At 41.4% G+C, this 24,709-nt stretch overlaps 2 protein-coding genes across 2 annotated transcripts in view; one reads left to right on the top strand and one right to left on the bottom strand.

The window, feature by feature from the left end:
* Positions 1–6,565, top strand: part of onecutl (one cut domain, family member, like) — a gene marked incomplete at both ends in the record, with an annotated part of 13,929 nt that extends 7,364 nt beyond the window's left edge. The window contains one exon of the mRNA XM_084336146.1: positions 6,255–6,565. Within this exon, the coding sequence (XP_084192272.1) occupies positions 6,255–6,565 (311 nt within the window). The remainder of the gene's footprint in view (positions 1–6,254) is intronic.
* A 5,397-nt stretch (positions 6,566–11,962) lies between these two features.
* The window catches only part of LOC311246461 (uncharacterized protein), a 58,964-nt gene continuing 46,217 nt past the window's right edge, over positions 11,963–24,709 (bottom strand). The window contains exons 14-17 of the mRNA XM_084336615.1: positions 22,826–23,050; positions 14,996–15,158; positions 13,298–13,400; positions 11,963–12,649 (exon numbers count right to left, since the gene is read on the bottom strand). Coding sequence (XP_084192741.1) covers positions 12,550–12,649; positions 13,298–13,400; positions 14,996–15,158; positions 22,826–23,050 — 591 coding nt within the window. The 3' untranslated portion in view covers positions 11,963–12,549. The remainder of the gene's footprint in view (positions 12,650–13,297; positions 13,401–14,995; positions 15,159–22,825; positions 23,051–24,709) is intronic.

The raw sequence follows: 24,709 nt of genomic DNA, 5'->3' as shown, positions 1-24,709 counted from the left end.
TGTGTTGTCTGACTGTGGGCATAGATCTGAAGCTCAGCCCACGCAACTCCATGATATTCTCTCCCAGCAATACTTAATACAAAATGTAACGTTTTACTGGGCTTTTTTATTGTTGTTGTACTTTTTTTTGGTTCAAGATTTCGTACAAGGAAACGTTAATTCAGCAATTAGGGAAAGTACTTTCGCAGTGGCTGCCTACGATTGCAGACCCAGGGTCTATGACGATTTGGTTTGACGGGTCTAAGGATATAGGGGCTCTTATCATCCCTCTCACTCATTTGAAAACGTAATACATTTGGACCCATTTCGCCATTGGTATAACTCAAAAGCAAACAACGATGATGTTGCTATCTTTCATTAGCTATGATTGACTCTCTTTAAGAGTGCTAGTGTTCAGACTTTATCTTTAAGAGTGCTAGTGTTCAGTCTCTCTTTAAGAGTGCTAGTGTTCAGACGTTCTCTTTAAGAGTGCTAGTGTTCAGTCTCTCTTTAAGAGTGCTCTTTAAGAGTGCTAGTGTTAAGGGCGGCTAAGTGGCGCAGTGGGCAAGGCGCTCGCCACTAATGCAGGAGATGCTGGGTTCGAGCCCAGCTCTCGGCGTTGCTTCCGGCTTGGGTGGTCGTTCACAGTATTAGGGGGTGGGAAGCTGGTGGGTGGGGATCGGACGTTGTGGACAGCGACTCCTACAGGTCGGTTGGTGCGCCTGTACAGCAGAATCAGGAAGTATCGGTGGCAGCGTGAGCCTCCCACACGTTACTCCTCACCACTGAGATCTCGCTGTACAGGTGAAAAGATGCAACGGCTGCCTCCTCGTGTACCGGAGGGGACACGTGATGCAAGGCTTCGTCCACATTGCAGCCGACCAGTGGGAGGCATGGTCTAGCAACGTTCGAGACAGGGGAGGGAAGAATTGGATAATACGAAAATTGGGATGGGAGAAAAATAGAAAAATGGGGAGAAAAAGTTGATAAAAAAAAAGAGTGCTAGTGTTCAGTCTCTTTAACACTTTGAATGCCCAGCAGGGGGCGCACATTTAGTGCTTGAATGCCCACCATCCGCTTCAATGTTAACGTTAATATCGCCTAATCTATGTTTTAAATTATGGCTATGTGTGTAATCTGCCCATTGCATTATCAATGACCCATTTCCAGTCAACATTGTCGAAGCGGATTGTTTTTTTATCGGTTAATTTCCGTTTTATAGCATTTTGAAAAGCCCTCGTTTTCAAGAAGAAAAAAAAAATCCCTGATAAACGCTGATGTACTGTAATATTCTAGAATGTTGTCATTGTTCGGCCTATTTATGAATCGTTTTCAAATAAACGCTAGATTATCAATAGTATATGTGTACGTATGCACGCTGGTGCCGCAAGCTGTAAATCGATTCTCTTATTTCCTGATCACTCGCAGAGTCAAAACAGCCATATCACATATAGGGGGCAAGCTTATATCTCCGTGAAAAAAGGTCTGATTATCCTAATACTGGTAAAATAGATTCCTTACCTGAGATCAGATGGTATCCAAATGGATTATTCCAATTCCTGATCGACCATTCCAAAAATCGATCCTTTTATTGATCCCACGCGTATACTGTAAAACAGCATATACACGCTGTGCTGAGGGTCCAACATGAAGCTGATCGGCCCCGGTTACATGCGTGAGAAGTAAAATGTGGAATCCGGGTTTTTTTCCCCCATGCATTTTCATTGAGTCCAATCCAAAAGGGTGAATTACCATCTGGGAGATGATAGGGGGCGCTTTTTTCACATCTGAGCGCCTGGGGTGGCTGATTTACCAACGGTAGACTCGGTTGATGAAATATGAATTCGGATCGCTAATAAAAAGAAAACGAGAAAAAACGAATATTCTCGTTATGGGCATTCAACCCGCGGGGGGTAAACCCGAGAAAACTCGGGTTGGGCATTCAATGTGTTAAGAGTGCTAGTGTTTAGTCTCTTTAAGAGTGATAGTGTTCAGTCTCTTAAGAGTGCTAGTGTTCAGTCTCTTTAAGAGTGCTAGTGTTCAGTCTCTTTAAGAGTGCTAGTGTTCAGTCTCTTTAAGAGTGCTAGTGTTCAGTCTCTTTAAGAGTGCTAGTGTTCAGTCTCTCTTCAATAGTGCTAGTGTTCAGTCTCTCTTTAAGAGTGCTAGTGTTCAGTCTCTTTAAGAATGATAGTGTTCAGTCTCTTTAAGAGTGCTAGTGTTCAGTCTCTCTTTAATAGTGCTAGTGTTCAGTCTCTTTAAGAATGATAGTGTTCAGTCTCTTTAAGAGTGCTAGTGTTCAGTCTCTCTTTAATAGTGCTAGTGTTCAGTCTCTCTTTAAGAGTGCTAGTGTTCAGTCTCTCTTTAAGAGTGCTAGTGTTCAGTCTCTTTAAGAGTGCTAGTGCTCAGTCTCTCTTTAAGAGTGCTAGTGTTCAGTCTCTCTTTAAGAGTGCTAGTGTTCAGTCTCTCTTTAAGAGTGCTAGTGTTCAGTCTCTTAAGAGTGCTAGTGTTCAGTCTCTTTAAGAGTGCTAGTGTTCAGTCTCTCTTTAAGAGTGCTAGTGTTCAGTCTCTTTAAGAGTGCTAGTGCTCAGTCTCTCTTTAAGAGTGCTAGTGTTCAGTCTCTCTTTAAGAGTGTTAGTGTTCAGTCTCTCTTTAAGAGTGCTAGTGTTCAGTCTCTTTAAGAGTGCTAGTGCTCAGTCTCTCTTTAAGAGTGCTAGTGTTCAGTCTCTCTTTAAGAGTGCTAGTGTTCAGTCTCTTTAAGAGTGCTAGTGTTCAGTCTCTTTAAGAGTGCTAGTGTTCAGTCTCTCTTTAAGAGTGCTAGTGCTCAGGCTCTCTTTAAGAGTGCTAGTGCTCAGTCTCTCTTTAAGAGTGCTAGTGTTCAGTCTCTCTTTAACACATTGGACACCAGACCGAGATAAGTCGGGTTAACTCGCCATCGCTTGAGCGCCAAACCCGAGAAAAGTCTGGGTTTTGGTCGTTATTTCTTTTATTCGCTATTTCCATTCATAATCCATAGAGGGAGCCTGATGTTCATTGGGAATGGGTCTGATATCGCAAACATCCAATACTGCCGCCTGCCGCCTTGCAGCCGGTATTGCACATCCTTGGAAACTCTCTGGCTTGGCCTGTACGTCGAACAAAAAAGTCCGGTTCGGGTTTTCCTAGTCAGGCATGGCGAGCGGTTATAACACATGGATTGAGTATAATCAAGTACTCCTGATTCATGTTCTTTGGTGAATTATGTTGGCAACACGATCGACATCAATACTTGGAATGGCCATCAGATAATTGGAATATTCTTTTTGCAGTACATCCTAGTCAAGGTAAGGGCTATATGATATCAATCTTGCGTTGATCCAAGCATGCCTTCATTGTGATCCGAAAGTGTTACTGTAACGTTACTCCACAATGTATGCCGTTGGTGACAATCGAAGCATAGAACCCCCCCCCCCCCCACCCTTTCATGCATGCATGATGAAACACAATACAGATAATATATTGTTGATTTCAGATTGATTGTTGGTCGATCCAGGCGAGGAATGCCACGGTTTCTAGTGAAATGCACTAAACGCTGCATAGCGACGTTTCCTGGGATTACACAAAATTACTCTAAAACTATACTCATATTCACCACGGTATAAAACGGGAATGTATGGATGAAAAAAATATTTCTTTTTCACAAATTGAACGATAGATACTCAATGTCAAATGGGCAATCGTTTTATATCCATAGCTATGATATTTAATATAGTTTTAGCCCTGCAAACACCGGCACGTATCCCCATTCATTAAAGCGCTAGCATTCTTGCCACGCGGCCCACAGCGACTCTCTGGCGCTGAAAGTGTTAAGAGTGCTAGTGTCCAGTCTCTCTTTAAGAGTGCTAGTGTTCATTCTTTTTCTTTAAGAGTGCTAGTGTTGAGCCTCTCTTTAAGAGTACTAGTGTTCAGTATCTCTCTTTAACAGTGCTAGTGTTCAGTCTCTCTCTTTAAGAGTGCTAGTGTTCAGTATATATTTAATAGTGTTCAGCATCTCTCTTTAACAGTGCTAGTGTTCAGTCTCTCTCTTTAAGAGTGCTAGTGTTCAGTCTCTCTCTTTAAGAGTGCTAGTGTTCAGTATCTCTCTTTAAGAGTGCTAGTGTTCAGTATCTCTCTTTAAGAGTGCTAGTGTTCAGTATCTCTCTTTAAGAGTGCTAGTGTTCAGTATCTCTCTTTAAGAGTGCTAGTGTTCAGTATCTCTCTTTAAGAGTGCTAGTGTTCAGTCTCTCTCTTTAAGAGTGCTAGTGTTCAGTATCTCTCTTTAACAGTGCTAGTGTTCAGTATCTCTCTTTAACAGTGCTAGTGTTCAGTCTCTCTCTTTAAGAGTGCTAGTGTTCAGTATCTCTCTTTAAGAGTGCTAGTGTTCAGTATCTCTCTTTAAGAGTGCTAGTGTTCAGTATCTCTCTTTAACTGTGCTAGTGTTCAGTCTCTCTCTTTAAGAGTGCTAGTGTTCAGTATCTCTCTTTAACAGTGCTAGTGTTCAGTCTCTCTCTTTAAGAGTGCTAGTGTTCAGTATCTCTCTTTAACTGTGCTAGTGTTCAGTCTCTCTTTAAGAGTGCTAGTGTTCAGTCTCTCTCTTTAAGAGTACTAGTGTTCAGTCTCTCTCTTTAAGAGTGCTAGTGTCCAGTCTCTCTTTAAGAGTGCTAGTGTTCAGTATCTCTCTTTAAGAGTGCTAGTGTCCAGTATCTCTTTAAGAGTGCTAGTGTTCAGTCTCTCTCTTTAACAGTGCTAGTGTCCAGTCTCTCTTTAAGAGTGCTAGTGTTCAGTATCTCTCTTTAACAGTGCTAGTGTTCAGTCTCTCTTTAAGAGTACTAGTGTTCAGTCTCTCTTTAAGAGTGCTAGTGTCCAGTATCTCTTTAAGAGTGCTAGTGTTCAGTCTCTTTAAGAGTGCTAGTGCTCAGTCTCTTTAAGAGTGCTAGTGTTCAGTATTTCTCTTTAACAGTACTAGTGTTCAGTCTCTCTCTTTAAGAGTGCTAGTGTCCAGTATCTCTTTAAGAGTGCTAGTGTTCAGTCTCTCTCTTTAACAGTGCTAGTGTTCAGTCTCTCTTTAAGAGTACTAGTGTTCAGTCTCTCTCTTTAAGAGTGCTAGTGTCCAGTATCTCTTTAAGAGTGCTAGTGTTCAGTCTCTCTTTAAGAGTGCTAGTGTTCAGTCTCTTTAAGAGTGCTAGTGTTCAGTATTTCTCTTTAAGAGTGCTAGTGTTCAGTATCTCTTTAAGAGTGCTAGTGTTCAGTTTCTCTTTAAGAGTGCTAGTGTTCAGTTTCTCTTTAAGAGTGCTAGTGTTCAGTTTTTCTCTGTGTCCCTCTTCTCTCTGGTGTTGCTGCATAGCAATTTTTTAAAGAGAATGATTTTAGACTGAAAGCAGGTTTGCCTGATCACAGGCTACATGTAGGCCAAATATCATCTCATTCACAGACAAACTATTTGCTATGTAGACGATATACATAATGGATAAACATTGCTCAATGGTTTTTGTTGTTATTGCAATTAAGTCCATGCGCTGTTAACATTTTAGAAGCTGTTACTTACATAGCAGAAATGAGGGTGTGAGTTTGAGATAATTTGAAGATCGTCACTGCAGGCTCATCCACCATTGAAATAATAGGACATTTTCTCTGACAAAATTACTCCTGACATGAAAGCAAAGGTCATCATAATGATTGAAGTGATTGCCTATTTTAAGACATTTAGTTATAAATGAGACATGCAGTAACATGTTGTCCAATCACCTGTACTTCCAAAATGGCTGTTTCACTTTTTATTTTGTATTTCATATAAAAAGAAAATTATAAAATCATTCTTTGAAAGCCAACTTAAATTGGCAATTGCACTTTTTTATTTACATTGTCTTTAGATGAGATTCTATACAGTACATGTCAGGCATATTGTCTATTTCTCTTTCCACAGAGAATAAAGACCATGATAACCTGGGCTATCGTGAGCATTAGCCTAGCTGTCTAGTTAATCCAAGCAGAGCCCACAACAGCAGCTCACTTGGCAGTCAGACCAGACGTGATAGGCTGAACGTCTTGATTCCTTTCCCGCACGACCAAACAAGTTGCTGATTCATCTCTTTTAACTAATCAAAGTTGCTTAGCTAATCTGTTTTCTTTCAACAAATCCACTTTCTCCCAGCTAATCCATTTGTCCTAGTTAGCCCAGCCAGTTTGTTAGCTAACCCATTTCCCCGCTCCCCCCCCCTCTCACCAACCCTCCTCTCTCTCTCCCCCTCCCCCTTCCTCAGCCTGCAAGCGCAAGGAGCAGGAGCAGAGCAAGTTGGAGCGCAACCAGGGCCCCAAGCGAACCCGGCTGGTGTTCACCGACCTCCAGCGGCGCACGCTTCTGGCCATCTTCCGGGAGAACCACCGGCCAGCCAAGGACCTCCAGGTCACCATCTCCCAGCAGCTGGGCCTGGAGCTCTCCACCGTCAGCAACTTCTTCATGAACGCCCGCCGACGCAACCTCAACAAGTGGGCGGACGAGGGCCGCCCCTCCTCCACAGGCTCCTCGGGTTCCAGCATCTCCTCCTCCGCCGTCTCCTGCAGCACGGCCTGATGGGAAACGGAGGGAGATGATGCGCGGCCGGGAGGAGGAAGGGGGGGGGGCGCCAGGGAGGAGCAAAGGGGGCACATAGACTGGTCTGAGCAGAGATCGGCCGTAATAATGTCCTCCTCGTTATCAGAGGGAGCGACGGAGTCGGCAAATACGAGATGTTTTTACTGAGAAGAAGGTGTCTTTGAAGCATTTTCCAAAAAAAAAAAATGTAAACCAAAGTTGTTCGTCCCTTGAAATGGAAGGGGGCGATAAACCCAGAATGATATGACAGTAGGATGTGAGATCCTGCTTTGTATAGACAAGGGTGCAAAGATGATTTTTGACTCGGAAGAAGAGTCACGCCCTTAACATAAAGACATTGTCTCATTGCGTTATTTTGATTACGTAGGTTTAGTAGATAACGAGGGTATAAATCAGGAGGAAGCGTTATGATTTTTTTTGGCGTACCTTCAAAATCTGAATTCATCTCTCTCTCTCTCCCGGCCGTGAAGAATCAAGAGGTGTTGCTCGCTCACAACCGGAGAGCTCCATTGTGTAAAACTTCCTAATCAAAATGTTCACCCTTCCCTATATATAAAGATGTTAATTCCCCTGCCGTGATTTTCTAATGCCCTATTTCTTCTCAAGAATCAAGGTGGAAGAGAAAGACGGGCACATGTTTGCTTTTCTGACACAAGTCTTTATTTTTTTTTCATACACCTTTTCTTAGCATGTGTGTCCATCTGGGATATGGTTCACAGGACTACAAAGGTGCTCCCAAGTTCTGAACCTGGAATTATCAGGAGTGGTTTTTTTCTCTCTCTACCAAACCGTGATTCTCGGCTGTCAATCATTCCCTTCAACCAGAACCTTGACTTGTCCTTTTCTTATTTTTTTATTTATTTTTTTTATTTATTTTCACGAAGACGGTTCCATCTTGAACTAATCAGAGTTTTCAAGGAGGAACCTTTATTGGATCTTCCCGCCGTATGCCAGGACAGAATCAATAAACAAGCGCGGGATTCCGAGGGATGCGAGAATCGAGAGACTTGCTGGTGCAACACCTTCTAGCTTTAAGACACTGACCGAGCTTCCATCCAAAAAAAAGCTCCATAGCCATTTTGACTAAAAAAACACAAGGGGAGAGAAAAAAACAACCAACAAAACACCCCTTGAACCAACACAAAAGGCTCCAGAGGAAAGAGGTAGCTGTGACACAATGTATAGCGGTGATGTTGTAGTATTTTTGTCCAAACATTCAACTGAACACACCTCTTCTGCTCCATTGCGAAATCGTTGTTGTCGATTTTTATTTGATTCGTTTTTTTACAGATGTCTTTAGAATGGAGGAATGTGATTCTTTCAGCCCTTTTGTACAGATTTCAAGCACATCTCTATTTATAGAAACACGTTGGAAGTGCGGGTTGGTTGTTCCGTAGCCCGCTGACGTACAAGGTCATTTTTCTCTTGGTCCGTAAAAGGAATGTTTTTTTTCTTTTCTTTTTAACACGCCTCCTTATAAGCCAGTTAGAATCGGAGCAGGAAGGTCTAAAAATGCAATTGCCGATCTGATCAACGTATTTATTACTGCATTTTCTGTATTTATTTAATTTTTTCCTTTCTCTATTTATTTCATTATTTATTTATGCTATCTATATACTGTAAGTATTTATTTAATGATGCTTTGTATGTCTGTGTGAAACTGAAGACTTTTTTTCTGATGGGCACTTTTAGCTGTAGAATCCCATCGTAATACCAAAGATTAAGATTGTCCTCCCTGAATGTACGGCCTGAACCCTCCCCCTGTATCTCTCCCAGTGATGTTATGTATCTCTCTATCTTTAAGGCCTGGCCTTTTTTATTTTTATTTTTTTGAATAATGGGGATTTCTTTACTCTTGCAAATGTCTCTACGGTCAGCTCTTAACGCCAAGGCCAAAGCTTGTTTGAATGTTGTGGTAATAATAATGATAATACTACTACTACTACTACTACTACTAATAATAATAATAATAATAATAATGATGTGACATCCCATAGGTTCACAGGTTGCTTGTAAAGTTGTGTTCAAACACAAAACACCATTGGGCGAGTGTTGTGGAGTGTCCGGGGACCCACTTAAAGGGATGTCCGAAGGCCTTTTGAGTGCGAGTCCTTCGAGACTACATACACATATGCGTACTGTGCGTCTGCCTGGGGACTGCATGGGTGTGACCCCCCCCCCCCTCCTACTACCCCCCCTCCCCAATGCAGCACCGACACTGTCTATGTCTGACTCTATGTGATCTCACCATCCTCCCCATGTCAAGCCCTTCTGCCAGTTTCTCTCAGTTCCACTCTTTGTAGGGGGTTTCCTGGGGGTTGCGTGTCTAGTTCTAAGAGACGGGTTGCGTCTCTCTACACTTTGCCCCGCTTCCTAAGAGAGGGGTTGTCTCTCTCTACGCTTGGCTTTCTAAGAGAGGGGTTGTCTCTCTCTACGCTAGGCTTTCTAAGAGAGGGGTTGTGTCTCTCTCTAAGCTTTGCTTTCTAAGAGAGGGGTTGTGTCTCTCTCTAAGCTTTGCTTCCTAAGAGAGGGGTTGTGTCTCTCTAAGCTTTGCTTTCTAAGAGAGGGGTTGTGTCTCTCTCTAAGCTTTGCTTTCTAAGAGGGGTTGTGTCTCTCTCTCTATGCATTGCTTTCTAAGAGAGGGGTATGTCTCTCTCTAAGCTTTGCTTCCTAAGAGAGGGGTATGTCTCTCTCTACGCTTGGCTTTCTAAGAGAGGGGTTGTGTCTCTCTCTCTAAGCTTTGCTTTCTAAGAGGGGTTGTGTCTCTCTCTCTATGCATTGCTTTCTAAGAGAGGGGTATGTCTCTCTAAGCTTTGCTTCCTAAGAGAGGGGTATGTCTCTCTCTAAGCTTTGCTTCCTAAGAGAGGGGTATGTCTCTCTCTCTACGCTTTGCTTTCTAAAAGAGAGGCGTTGTGTCTCTCTCTATGCATTGCTTTCTAAGAGAGGGGTATGTCTCTCTCTAAGCTTTGCTTCCTAAGAGAGGGGTATGTCTCTCTCTCTACGCTTTGCTTTCTAAAAGAGAGGCGTTGTGTCTCTCTCTAAGCTTTGCTTCCTAAGAGAGGGGTTGTCTCTAAGCTTTGCTTCCTAAGAGAGGGGTTGTGTCTCTATGCGTTGCTTCCTAAGAGCGGAGAGGTGAACGCTGTCCATTCCCCACCCTCCTCCCTCAATCTTTAACATTGGAAGGGGCGTGTTGCCTGGGCCCCCTTCGCGGCGTTGCACTTGAAAGACGGGCCATCATGAAAGAGGCCATCGACTTTTTCGCATACTTCAAAGGGAGGCTTTTTTTTTTTTTTTTTTCCATCTCCTCTCTGGGTATCTGGTCTAGGGTCCGCTCTCGGCCAGACCTGTGGGCTTAAGGGGGCATTCAGAGGGGGGTGGGGTGGGGGAGATCAGAGAGGTGGCTGAATCATCCAGAATGGGGGGGTGGAGGGATAGAGTAGTGGGGCATGGAGCAGAATTAAACTTTAATGAGCAACAATTGTAAGCAAGCTGAGAGCAAAGGAGGGTTGGAGGTGGTGGTGGGGGTTCTGTTCCAGGGGGGAATAAAAGTAAACCCCAGACCCCGGCATGTCACTGTGTCATCGCAGCAAAGACGAGGGGACACCTTTTCAGGTTGTTCTTTGTCATGGTTTGACTACGAGCAAACCATGTACTTAGCCAGTCACTTTTTGTACTTAGCCAGTCACATTCTGCTCTGTGTCAAGCAAGGGAAATCTCCTCTTTCTATGGACAGAGGATGGTGGTGGGGGTGGGGGGGGTTCAGTAGGCCACTGCAGGTGATCTATGATGCCATTTTAGCCTGGGGCACCCCCTAGTGGATTTGTTGAGACTTGACCCTGAAGCAAGGGCAGCAGCCGTGGCTGTTTTATAGCCATTCTAAAGGGGCAGGTATAAATAATAGAACGGCCGAACTGATATTCAGAGTGTTACTTTCAAAGCTGAAATAATCATTTGTATTGATGTATAAACCAAAAAAAAACTAAAAAATAACCAAAGACTGATGGGAACCTGCTGAATCTTTGTATGTCACAGGTAGTTTTTAGCAGCTCCCTATCTTTTAACTACCGTAAAAGCACCGGGCGGGCTGGGGTTTCAGTGTGCTACTTACTTCTAGATGTTGCATAAAAACAGTATCACCTTAAATGGGAACTGAGAAACTGACACGAAGGCGGTGCCTGTGGACGGATGTCTTTTGACTCTGTAACTCCCCTCCCCAGTGTCCCCCCCCCCTCTTTTGTCCGTCCCCTTTGTGTACATGAAGACTTTTACCCATCTACCTCAACTGTGTGAGATGTTGTGTGGCAAAGATGTTCCTTAACCAAAGATTCCATCCTGTCAGGGTGTCCTGTCCTATCTAGCTGTCTTTATCTGATCTATTCTGTCCGTCCCATCCGTCTCTTCAGGCCTTCTAACTCCAAAACCAAATGTGCTGGAATCAATCTTGTCACAGGAGCCGAGCAAAGCCCCGTCCAGCCACAGCATAGTCCAGTAATGCTTAGAGTGTCATATTTATACATTTATCCTGTATATAAAAATAATCATTTTCAAGACCAAAAAAAAGGAGGTGACAATCCAAGCAAGGAGGATCTTGCTGTAATCAACGTTGCCTATTCCTACCAAAAAAAAATAAAAACTCGAATCATGTGACTTGCTGTTGACAGAAAAAGCCCAAGAATCAAGTGCTCACCAAAAACAAGAGAATAAAAAAGGTCAGAGGAGACAAAAGCTATTTTTCCACATTTGTAAACCACCCCCCACCCCACTCTCTTTTTTCCAAGATGTTTAGTGTAGTTGAAATACTGTTTGATCCCACTGTTGTAAGTAGGAATAAATGAAACCCATACAAAAAGCTTTAAAGCGGGGACAGGCCGAGGGAAATATTATATTTGACTAAGTCGGAGTTTCCTCGGCTTGGACTTGGCCCACCATGCTTTATCGTGCCATTTATTGTCCATGTGTTAGATTTACCAATGAATGTGGCTAACCAACCAAAGGCTTTGAGAAAAAAAGAAAAAAAAAGATACACAACACTTTAAACGTCAATCATGGTGGGACATTTTGTATCAACAACTAAAGAAAATCCCTTTGAATACCTCATGTGAAAATTGTTTGTTGTGATGTTGCACTAAAAAAAAAATAATAAAAATGACTCATTTGTAACCCAACGGTGATTTGATCTGCTGGCTTCATTCTGACCTTGCAGGGGGACAATGAAATAAGCGTGGAAGAGGATGTCAGGTATTGTGTTGACCGTGCCTAGAAAATGCTGGAGAGACTGCTTCTCCCTTCCCGCAAACGGGCACACGCATGCACACTGTAGCCTACTGCAAGACAATTGCACAACACCAAAAATAGACAGAAGTTCCAGAGGTAGGACTTTGTTTATTTCCAAATCCCAATACACAGAAACAAGTCCCATCTTGAGAGAGTTTGGTTAGATGAAATGTTACCTTCGATTAAGAAGGTAGAATAACTGGTCTTAGGAATACTAATGTTTTCATACCAATTCTATCATTTGGTATGAAAACCTTAGTATTCCTGAGACCAGTTCTTTTTTCACAGTACATTTTCTTTTACTCGACTGAAAGTATACAAATCTTTAGTATATGTATTAAAATGTAACATACCGGACCAATACAGAGCTTGAGGATTTTGAAATGCATCCCGGAGGTGCTTAAAAAGTACTTCAATTCGACTTTGGAAAAGTGTAGGTACCATGTAGAAGTTTTCTACAGCACATCTATCTACTGTCATATTTATTTGTAATTGTTTTAATGTCTTGTATGTAAAGCACTTTAAGCTGCATCCAGTGTATGAAAGCTGCTATAGAAATAAAGAGTATTTATTAGTATTACTTTATGTGATGAAAAAACCTAACAAAAAGATGACTAAAACCCACACTTTTAGAAATGTAAAAAATCCAACTGAAATTAAATAAAAATGTTTTCCTTTGATGTGAGGAGCTACATGATGGGATAACTGCAATAGTCGGCAATGCCACACTGGTTGTTGTTGTTCCGTGTCATCCGGATGAAGCCCCGGTCTCCAAACCTTGCTCCCCAACTAGATAAGAAGGTGTAGAAGAACAGGAAGATATTCCAATGAATATGTGGCCAGTGAACCAATGGCAATAGTTCACATACATACATGGTGGCAAGGTTGCAAAGTATGCAAAGTTACTTACATAAGAAAAAGAAAGAAATATAAGGAGACCGTAAAGAGCATACAATAAATAAGTATGGAAGTAAAAATATTTGTCAGTTTCACTTTCAATTGAATGAATTCAGAAAGTGAATCTTCAAAATGCTAAATAAAACTGTTGAAACTATGATTTTTCTCATACTCAATCTACGCAGAAATGATTACGCTTCATTATTACCACATTAATTGCAGTTTCAATTCACATCTCAAATGAATTGGAAGTGAACTAACTACACAACCCTGGTAAATAGCAAAGCCTCCAAGTGGGGACTCTGAACTGTTGACACAGTTGAACCTACGAGTTCCTCATTTCACTTCTCCTTTGGTGTCAAGTATGTTTGAGATGAACAAAACAGATAGGGAAGTCTTACTAGCCTATAGACTATACAACACAGATAGGGAAGTCTTATGTAGCCTATAGACTATAATGTCTCAGTGTGTAAAAACAGGAAGCAGATAGATGTTGGATGAAAAGAGAGAATGATGTCGGGGGTGAAATCCTCTTTTTACCTGTTCTTCACAAGCCAGTAGTCCTGTCCATCATGCGTACCATATCCCACAGCTAACACTCCATGGTTGAGCTTATGGGTGCAGCTTGGGTCATTGTACACTCCTGAACACAAAGTAGAGAGGCTTTTCAAGTGAAATGCATTCCCTTCAACATGTAAAAATGTCATTGTTATATTGTCAACAGGGTGTAAAACCTCACACTCCTACACAGAGCTGCCTCTACACCTACGTAGGTTTTGTTTTGACAGTGGAGGTAGGCAAGCGCTTAACAACTTATGCCTCACATTCACACATTCACTCACACATTCATACATCGACAACAGAGGCAACCATGCAAGGTTTATGACCTGCTCATCGGCAGCAGTTAGGGGTTAAGTGTCTTGCTCAAGGACACATAGACACGCTGCCCAGGGGAGCTGGAATCGAACCAGGAACCTTCTGATTACCAGACGACCGCTCTACTGATGTGTGGTGAAACCTGGCTGCCACACTGGCTTGAGGATTGAGAAACAAATAATGTCTTAATGTCCATTTGGCCGAAAGTCTTTAGAATAGAAAGAGACAAAGACATGGCTCCCTGCCTACACCAGAGGCACTACTACCCTCACTGTAGTAGTTAACACCGTCTAGTTAACACAGCTAGATTGGGGACCAGGTTGCCGGATACCCAGGTGGGGTATCTCCCAGGCCTCTCCCCGTGCTCACAAGGGTTTCCCCTCCCAATAAGATAAACCCAATGGAAAAGCATGCAGAACAGATCGCTAACGCTGTCGCATCCCTGATGAAGACGGACAGGAGCACTTTGATTAGTCCCCAGGCCCACGCTGCAGCCCATGTCTGCTCCCAGCTGCCCTTGGGGGGAAGGACGACGGGACGGGAAAAGTGCAGAGAGACATTTCATCTGCGACTCAGTGCATGTGTGTTCCTATGTGTCGCCCATCTCGCATGTGTGTGTTAATTTAGCATGAAAATTAAATACTTCTTCTTCTGCCAAAGTGGCTTGTAGAGTTAAAGCACCTCATAACACCAGTCAGAAACAGAACATACTAGCAGTTGGCTGGTGTGGAGGTAATTTCACACCCTGGTTATCATACATTTGAGGCATATACATATAGTCAATAAATCATTCCGTAGCTTACTGCACTGTCTTAAAGGAACATGCCAACATTATGGGAAATGCGCTTACCATCTTCTCCAGAGTCACACAAGAAGATAGATACAAATTTCCTCTCTGTGCGTTCAGTAGAAAGCTATCCAGCAGCAAGCTAACCTAGCTTAGCACCAATTCATGGAATCAGATACGGACCAGATAAGCTAGGCTAACTTGCAGCCGCATAGCTTTCTACTGAACGCACAGAGAGGAAATTGGTATCTATCTTCTTGTCTAACACTGGAGAAGACGATATGCATATTTCCCATAATGTTGGCATGTTCCTTTACTCACTTAAAATCCTGGCTGAACCTAATCTTCTTATGCTTCATTTGAGCTAAAGCACGTCTATAAGGACTTATATTCATAAGTGAGATTGCATGTTGTTATGCTAGTGCCATTACATTGACCATATTCACACAGTGGCCATTTTGCTTTTATGTCGTGCTCAGGTCAGGATTCCTTTCCACCCCGTCCCAATCATGTGCCTCGCCGTGACAACTGTGTTACAAAAGTTGAAACCAGATGATTTGTTTCTGACCACATACCACGGTGGTAGAAGGCAAACGTGGGTCGCGAGGCGTCGATGGCCACAGAGATTGGTCCGATGGTGGCCAGCGCCTGCTTCAACGCCCCCTCGTCCCGTTGAATGAAGCTGTAATTGGAGCAGTTGGCTCCTCGGTACGCAGCTCTGTATTGGCACAGTTGTTTCTGAAGTGACAAAGACAACAAACTTGACACTATACTCACACACACCCACCATCATGTCAAATGACCCTATACTCACACCATCATGTCAAATGCAGGATTTTGGCAACTGAAGTTGAGGAGTTTACTTAAAGGTAGGGATGTCCCAAAACCACAATTTTTCAGAACAAGCAGGGTTCGAGTTATCACCTGAGAGCTATGGGGGCCCCCGAAAGCACGCGCCGCCGGAATTCTTTTAACTCTTTTTTTACTGAAATTGTGGCCGTTTTCTAAGTCATTTTAGAGGAATATCTATAGGATTAGAGTAATACTTAGACTCAGGGTGCGATCCACGGGGGGAGCTGGATGAGCCATGGCTCCCTTAGATCAGACATCAGCTCCCTTGAAAACATGATTTGTGAATCTTTGGGGGGTCTCTAAATTACTGAAAATAAATGCTACTTTTGCCATGCATTTCTCATTTTTCTGTAATTTTCTGTATCATCATCGTGTATAATAATAAACTTATGCTATTTTGGATGTATGATTAATGATTTGCGCACTAATTCACACACGTAATATGGCAACATGCCTGCTATTCTTGCAATTACCATTTGGAGCGCGGCGGCGCTGCAGCCTGCACGCACGGCACAAATCAAACTTGACCCACGTTGTAACCTGTGGCTGTGACTTGTTGACAGTGATCGTTTTGACAGGTAAATAAGGTCACTCAGGAATGGATAATGTCTAAACGAAAAATGCAACAAGTAAGCCTAACCAATTTTGGTTTCACGAAGACAGTGAAGCAGTCAATCGACTTGACAGAGCAGCAGGAGGCGGGATCATCTACAGGCGACGCCGTTACAATTACACCTGCTGCTGGTGCTGCTCCGGTGGGGACTATTATTGACAACGCCCGGTGACCGTGCCGGCGCCTGCGGTCGTATCAGAACACAGGATAGGATACTGTAGACAGTGTTGGATGATGATCTATCATCTATCTAACTAAATGGATACTTTTTTTTTTATCATGGAATGTGCTGTGGAAGCCCAGACCGTCCAGACGGCCGGACCTCAACAAGTGAGTTGTCTAGTATTATGTGTTCTGTAGTTACTGAAACTGATTGAATATATGACAGGATTCAAGAGGTTTATTTGTCACATACAGGCCTACAGGCTACAGGCTACAGTAACGTCTGCGATCACAGTATCCTCCAACAGTCCGACTCCTCCCTGAGAGGCGCGCCGCGCACCCCCCCCCCCGCACACTGCTTAGACTATTGTGTGATATCATTATTCAGTCTCATTCTTAACCATCAATATTTGTTAAATTTCTTACCTCTGATATATAATGTCATATTTACTTATTTGAATTTTGCATCTGATAAAATACAACAATTTAATTTGACAAATGAGACAAAATATATGAATTTGAATGAACATTTATTTAACTCTGTCTCTGCACTTATAAATAAAAAACTAAAAAAGAAAAATGAATGGAAAATAAATAGTTGTATGGCACTTAACTCATTGGACGCCAGAGGTCGCTGTGGGCATATGGCCATGTGTGCCAGTGCTTTGTTCAATGGGGATAAATGCCGGTGTTTGCAGTGCTAAAACTATATTAAATATTATAGCTATGGATCTAATAACAGTCGATTGTCATTGAGTTTCTTCTGGTCAAGATGCAAAAAACAGATACTTTTTTCATCCATACATTTCCGTTTTGTACCGTGGTGAATATGAGTATAGTTTTAGAGTGATTCTGTGTAATCCCAGGAAACGCCGCCAAACAGCGGTTTACTGCATTTCATTATAAATCGTGCCATTCCTCGTCTGGATCAATAATCAATCTGAAATCAACGCTAGATTATCGGTATTATGTTTCATCATGCATGCATGAAAGGGTGGGGGGGGAGGTCGTTTTTCTATGCTTCGATCGCCACCAACAGAATACGTTACACAGTACATTAGACACACGCTCTGATCGCGGGGAAAGAATGATCGGATCAACGCAAGATTGATAACATATAGTCCTTACCTTGTCTATGATGTACTGCAAAAAGAATAATCCAATTATCTGATGACCATTCCAAATACTGATCGCGATCGTGTTTCCAACATAATCCAGCATTGAACATGAACGGGGGGGGGGGGGGGGGGGGTGACCCCCGTAGATGCATCAGTTATAATAACCGCTTGTCTTCGAGTATTTAGACCCCGCCTACACGCCGCAGCTCGGCCCAGACAACAAGCCACAATCGTTTCAAATGGAGTGCAATAGCGGCCGCAAGGCTTGCGATCTCAGACCCATTCCCAATGATAACATCAGGCTGGATGGATGAATTATGAAGGGAAATATCGAATAAAAGAAATAAGGACCAAAACCCAAGAAATCTCGGGTCTGGCGCCCAGCGCATGGCAAGTTAACCCGACTTAACTCGGGTTTGGCCCCGAATGAGTTAACAGCAGCATTTATCAGGATACAGTAACATTATCATCTGATAGAACATAAAATCATAAATACTTGTATAAATCAAAATAAATGTGACGGAGCGGCTCCGTCACTGACTCCAAGCAGCACGCACACACACATACACACACCAAACCTTCATCATTGGACTAAAATCAGATTGGAGGTCTGGATCAGATTGGACTGAGAACTGCAACCCCCCAAATACCTTCACTCATTATCATATACCTTCACTCATTATCATATACGCCTTCATATACATTATCATACATACATACATTCATCTTATCATACATACATACATTCACTCATTATCATATATACATTCATAGGTATAATCAAACATGCATACATATTCATTAATCTTATCATACATGCATTCATACATATTACCATACATTTATATCATTCATACATATATTTTAGGGCTGTCCCCGACTAAGGATTTGGATAGTCGACTATGATTGGCCGAAATTAGCCGATAGTCGACTATTAGTAAAAAATATATATATATTTGAAAAAAATATATATAATTTTTTGTTTTATCATTCCATTTGGGCTGTGGGGGTGCTTAATGTCTGAAGGAGTCAAGGAAGGCTTCTTGTCCTCTGCAAAAGCATGCAATTGGTCCACTGATGGATACATCTTGATATTTGTATAGTCTAGTGCAGGGGTAGGCAACCCTAGGCACGCGTGCCTGCATAGGCACGCGGGGGCATTTGCATAGGCACAGGGGGCAGCATACATTTTTTTTTTTTTTTTTTTTTGCTTTGAAATATTATAGTGAAATATTTTGCACTGTTGTCGCATTTATCTTGTTGAAATCCTCCCACAGGTTATTTTTACTACCACATATTTAATTGAGACCCTTTATTTGTTTAATATTTCAATTTAGCTGGAAATACATTGCTACATCATTCAGTAACATTTGCAGAGCCTTATAACAAAAACATTATTACGGTCACCATTGTGACCAGTGGGATTAATCAACAAATTGTATTATTTATTTTTCTATTTCATTGAACATTGCACATGTTAAAAGCCATTTTTTTTCTCAAAATGTGAGTATTACCAAGTCAACTTGTGTTCTTAAAACAATGACAATAAACATAGTTTTATTAGGTTGAAATAATGTGGCTGTGTACTTATTTTTCTGTTAACTTATTATGGATTGAAAACTGAAAACCTTAATGCACAGTAACTGAACTCAATATTTTTAAGTTCTGGTAACTTATTATTATATTTTTTTTACAGTGTAGTCTTGCGATCAATCAAAACGTATTTACACGATATACCTCACATTCACCCTCCATTCACATCCATTAGGCCTGTAGGTGGAGCTATGACAGCACACGTACAGTACACACACCAATGGTGTGTGATGTGTCCAAAAATGAATGGGCAAATGTGAGTGAAATGGTCGCACTGTATGCAGCTGTTTGTCTGCATTGCATTCCCCCCCCCCCCCCCCCCCCAACTCAGATTTAGGGTTGATACAACCATCATAATAATATTGTTAATAATAACAATAACAATAATGATGTAATAATGTAAAAATTATTATTACAAAGACCTGATTATGAGAAAAAAAAATTACGATGCATGGAATATTGTTGAGGCACACTAGTTACAACTATATTTCAAACAGGCACTCCATGTCAAAAAGGTTGCTGACCCCTGGTCTAGTGTGTTCATTAGATGGGTGAAATCCTCTTTCAGTGCCTCTGTGCCTGTTTTCTTATGCAGTTAGCCTCTGGTATGCATGCCATTAGCGTTAGCCACGCTTCTAGGCCTCTTTTCTTTTGGAAATAATGAAAAAATTAATAAATAAAAAATAAAATAAATAAAATACATTTTTATTTGACTAAGAGGTTGGCAGTCGACTACGGCTCCTTTCGATCGATTAGTCGACTATTCGACTAATAGGGGTCAGCCCTAATATATTTATTTATTGGGTTATGTGTATATATTTATTTATTGGGTTGTTGTGGGGGTATTGGTGTTGCGGGTTGTTTGGTATAATGTGTGTAGGAAATGGCAAATGAATTGATGTGTAGCACCTGTTTAGTCTTGTTAATTAATTATGTGTGGCACCTGTGGAGGGGGGAGGAGTCCAGGTGTTCATGAGGGCTGCGTGCCCAAGGAAGTGGGTTCTTGCCCTGCATCAGTTACACTGAAGGTGACTGAGGGAAGCGCCGTGAGTGTTTGTTAGTCTGTTTGTCTCTGTGTCGGGGCTTCACCAGATAAAGGTTGCAAAATGAGTAACTAGGGAAGCGCCACACAGTAAGTGTTGTCTGTCATGATGATGTTATTGTGGAACGCATCTGATAGACCAGGTAGTATAGTATTTTTGTTATTTTGATTATGTCACTTGTTTTGAACGTCACCTCTGCACCTTGGAAGGCTGGGCAATAAAAGCAACCTCAACACCTCTTATTCCGACTACGCCATCATTTGTGTGAGTTTGGAGGGGAGAGAAAAAGGACCCGTCACAATAACGTTATAAACAAATGAGCACAGGTAATCAAGAACTGATTACCAAATGGGTTGGAGTAGCGTTAGTAGACACACTCATGGGCGACGCATACCGGCTTGGAGGTTAAATGCAGCCTAGAGAGAGGGGCAGCCTAACATTAATTACTCTGTTCTTTTATAAACAATTTTTTAATATGATCTATTAACAATTTATTTAGGTAACATAAATAATACTAATTCGTACATTGAAAAATATATATAATATATATATATATTTTAAATAAACAGGTGTTGTTGACTATGGGGGCCCAGACTCTATCTATGGGGGTCATAACTCGAACCCTGAGAACAAGTAAAAGTACAAGTACTTACTGTACATTTGGGTATGTGTCGATAGTCTCCAAGTACCAATATGAATAATAAATATTATAAAATAAATACATAATATAAAATAATGTAAATAGAATAATGTTTTTAACATTACATTTTGGGGTTTTCTGAACAGACATGGCACTCAGTAGTAGTATTGGACCAAATACTGATACTGGTATTGGTATCAGGACATCCCTACTTAAAAATAAATAATGTTCTTGTCAACGCTTTACTTAAAACATACAGTATATCTACAGTATAAAGGATTCTAAGGGTATTTTAAATAAATCAGACCGGTAATTTGATAGTATGAACTCACATGATAGCCCATAATGCCACCTATCAGTAACCATACGTTATTTATATGAAAGCGGAGTTTCAGTCTGGCTTCATGAAGAGACTTGATTGATTGAAAACTTTATTAACAGATTGCAGAATGGGTACAATACAGTACGGCTCAATACACACAATTGTTAAAAGGATGCAGACCGGAGAGACTTTCGTCTTGTTTACATCAGTGTCCCCCATTTTCAATTCATCATGCCATTTATGACATACACAACATACAGATATACAGATATATATCATGACATACATGACATACACGACATACCTGTGCAGTCTGCCGGCGGACCGCAAATGACATCACGTCATAAATCAAGCTCTGACAAAATTATAGTTTTTTTTGTCAAACGTATTCAAGTATAAACATCATAACCATGTCACAACAGCAGTTATAATGTATATTATCATCAATATGTTAGTTTACCAATAGGTTAAAGTGGTATTAGATCGATTTTAGTTTTAGTTTTTCTGTTGCTATCGCGAAAGTCCGCCATTTTGAAAAATGTACCGTCTGTAATTGTCGTTTTTTACACTTCCCAGAGGCCTCTAGGTCAAAAAAAGCAAATGGGTTCTATATGAATTTTTTTAATATCTCTTATTACTCTGGATAATATACCACGAAACTGAACGTTATTGGCATATATTGGAGCGCAATTAGTTTGTCTCCCCTATTTTGAGCATTTATCAACAATCAGATTTGAAATCAGTTTCAAAACGGCGGCACTCTGGCAAGAATAAGAAACCTACTGTACATACAGTAGATTTCATTGTCTGTTCTTATGCACGCCTGGCGATACTAAATCCAAATTGAACTTGGGCATTTGAAAGATAAGATTTGGCACAATCCATAAATGTGAGAATTGGCTATAATAAGGTCATTTATAAGCCTGCTATTCTATATTCCATAATAATATTTCAAATTGCATTGGTCCAGATGGGAGAATTCAGTACTGTATCTACAAAACCTTCTGTTTAATCATCTTCCCTTTATTCATTTCCTTGGATTTTTTGTACATGTGATCTCAAGAAGGTACTGAACGAGCTCAGTGGCAGTTTTTCCATGTCTGGTCATTTATAGCATGGTGTTATTCACTGTCAAAGATGCAAAGAATAATCCTAATTCATATTCTCCTTTGTTTCATCACAATTTAAGCAAGCCTAGTAATAGACACAATATTTCTGACACTGGGAATACATTCACTGAGGTCCATAGATGTCCCTAGATACCAAGAACATGCAGAACATGTAGAAGTGGAGCAATATTCCATTTACTTATGTATGGTATGTATTTTAGGCGGATTTTCAGAAAATAGGGCTCCGGGCTTAAGAGACAGAGATCCTAAAAGAAAATATATACATTAGAGGGGGAAGAAACTGTACATTGGAGGGGGTTGGGTTTAGACATTTACCGGGGCCAGTTTAGAATTGCAGCCTCCCATAGGTGCTCTTTGAGGGCGGTTTTGAAAGTGGGTAGGGATTCACATTATTTTACGACTGTGGGTAGGACGTTCCACATTATTGTGGTATAATTGCGAAACGTGTTTAGTCCCTTGTTTGAGCCGACATATAACTTAACATGTTATATGTCTGTTATTTAAGCAATATCACACAAGAGTAAGTGCTGTTATACAGAATATCAGCACGGCTGTGATTTGGTCATAGATACGAGGCCACAGGCCAGATAATAACTGCAGTGCGGGGTGCACCAATGTGAAATGAACGGTGATAAATATAGTTAAAAGTCCCAGTGCTGTTATACTGAATATAAGCACTCATGGAATGCCTCTTGTCCAATCAAATGACTTGGTTGGAACTAACTGTTATAAAAACGTATAAAAACTATTTTAATGCAGTTATTACACTGTTACAACAACATTCTATTCCATTCTAGCTGTATATTACAAGTGTTACCTACTACTTATATTTGAATCATCAAATACTTTTTTAGGAATGGATATTTGCCTCTACAGAACATTTTATTAAATCCCCCCAACCAAAAATACTTCATTAAATAAATGTAACTCACCACTCCTCTGTAAGGGTAGGATGTGTCGGAGTCGATCCCCCCATTGTCAATGACATACTGGAAGGCCTGGTGCATAAAGCCGCCATGGCAGCCCTTGTTGCCGTACTTGGAGGAGCAGTCCACCAGGTTCTGAGGGCTGAGGTCCACCAGTCTCCCTGTGGTCCTGGCCAGCTGGCCCTCGAGGGCCCCGACAGCGCTGAACGCCCAGCAGGAGCCACAATGGCCCTGTACAGTCGGACAAAGACGTCAGGGTCAGTATCACTGTACTGCATGAATGCAGTATAATGTGGCGTCCCGTACCCACACACACGTCTGCCTCCATATCCATGTTCTGTACACCTATTTTATGTTCAGTGATTGGTTGTTGGGTGGAGTGGTGCTTTAGTTTAGTCGGCTGGATGGAGTGGTGCTTTAGTTTAGTAGGCTGGGTGGAGTGGTGCTTTAGTCTAGTCGGCTGGGAGGAGTGGTGCTTTAGTCTAGTAGGCTGGATGGAGTGGTGCTTTAGTCTAGTAGGCTGGGTGGAGTGGTGCTTTAGTCTAGTAGGCTGGGTGGAGTGGTGCTTTAGTCTAGTAGGCTGGGTGGAGTGGTGCTTTAGTCTAGTCGGATGGGGGGAGGACAGAGGGAATAGGGGGAAAAGAAAGAGAGACAAGCTTTTGTTGTTTTCTGGAAGCACTGCTCCCAACCCATGTAGTAGCTGTTCACACAGGGAATAAACCTGGCCTTGTTTGGTTCAAACATAGCGATCACTTACTCGTCCTTCCAGATACGTTATCTATTATTAAATCCAAAGCGACACCGCAGACACTACAATAATTCATATTTTTTCAGAGGAATTACGCTTTTGGGGTCGATCCCACTCTAGTGCAACTTTCTTAGTTTTCTCCTCAAATATCAGTATAATGTGTACATGTATGTGTATTTGGAACACAAAATCCTAATACCCATAATGCCTTAGTTCTGATATCAAACTGTTGGGAATTGCCATTCGCACATTGTTAGATCAGGTTTACTCATCCATTTACAAACATTACCAATGTGAACAAACCCTTTATAGCTGCAGAATGCAGTGAATATGATTAGGAACCATGTTCTTTCTGTATCAAGACCTCAGTCAATCAAGTAGAGAATGTGTTCATTTTTGGTGGTGGGAATGTTTGGATCACTGATTGGGCCTTTAACACTAGAACACTTTATTGAAATATAATTTGTCAACTGACGATGATGCAGCTTAGCACTGTGTCAATTATTTCTAGTCAAACTTATTTGTGAAGGTTTAGAGTGTATAAGGGCTTGGGACATTATTAGAGACACATATGATGGCCACTCACAAGCTCAATAGAGGCCCTGCACTGAATGTTTGTGTAGTTGTCTTTCTTCCAACATCTTCTTTCTGTGCAGTGGTAGGGTGGGTAAAACACAGGAAAGGCATGATATTGCTGTTCCACTGTGACTTGTTTACAAGATCCAGTAATAAGACACCAAATTATTATGGTTTTGTTGGTATATATTTAATATATCAACACATAAAAACCATTGTTTTGCACATAGCAACCGTTGTCTCTTCCATTGCCATGTACAAAACAATGGTTGCTATGTTAAAGGCAGCTATGTTGGAAGACAGAGAACTACACAAACATTCTGTGCAAGACCTCTATTATGTGCAAAAGATTGCTGCAACAAATGTAATGTAAAGCAATTTGATAATTCGGTGGCAACCACTGATTTGTGAGAATGGCTCAGAAAAACACCCTTATTAACAAACCATACACCCTTGAGTCTTATGTCTCTAGACTTGGTGTGTAAGGTTTTATGGTGCTGTGATTAACCTAGAGGCACAAGAGGTCAATCTATAGCTACATTGAGGTCAGGTTTAAAAAAAAATAT

This window comes from Notolepis coatsorum, assembly GCF_963971535.1.
Source record: "Notolepis coatsorum genome assembly, chromosome: 19".
NCBI classification, from domain to species: domain Eukaryota; kingdom Metazoa; phylum Chordata; class Actinopteri; order Aulopiformes; family Paralepididae; genus Notolepis; species Notolepis coatsorum.
Note: the sequence above shows the minus strand (reverse complement) of the source record. Positions and strands in the feature narration are given on the sequence as shown.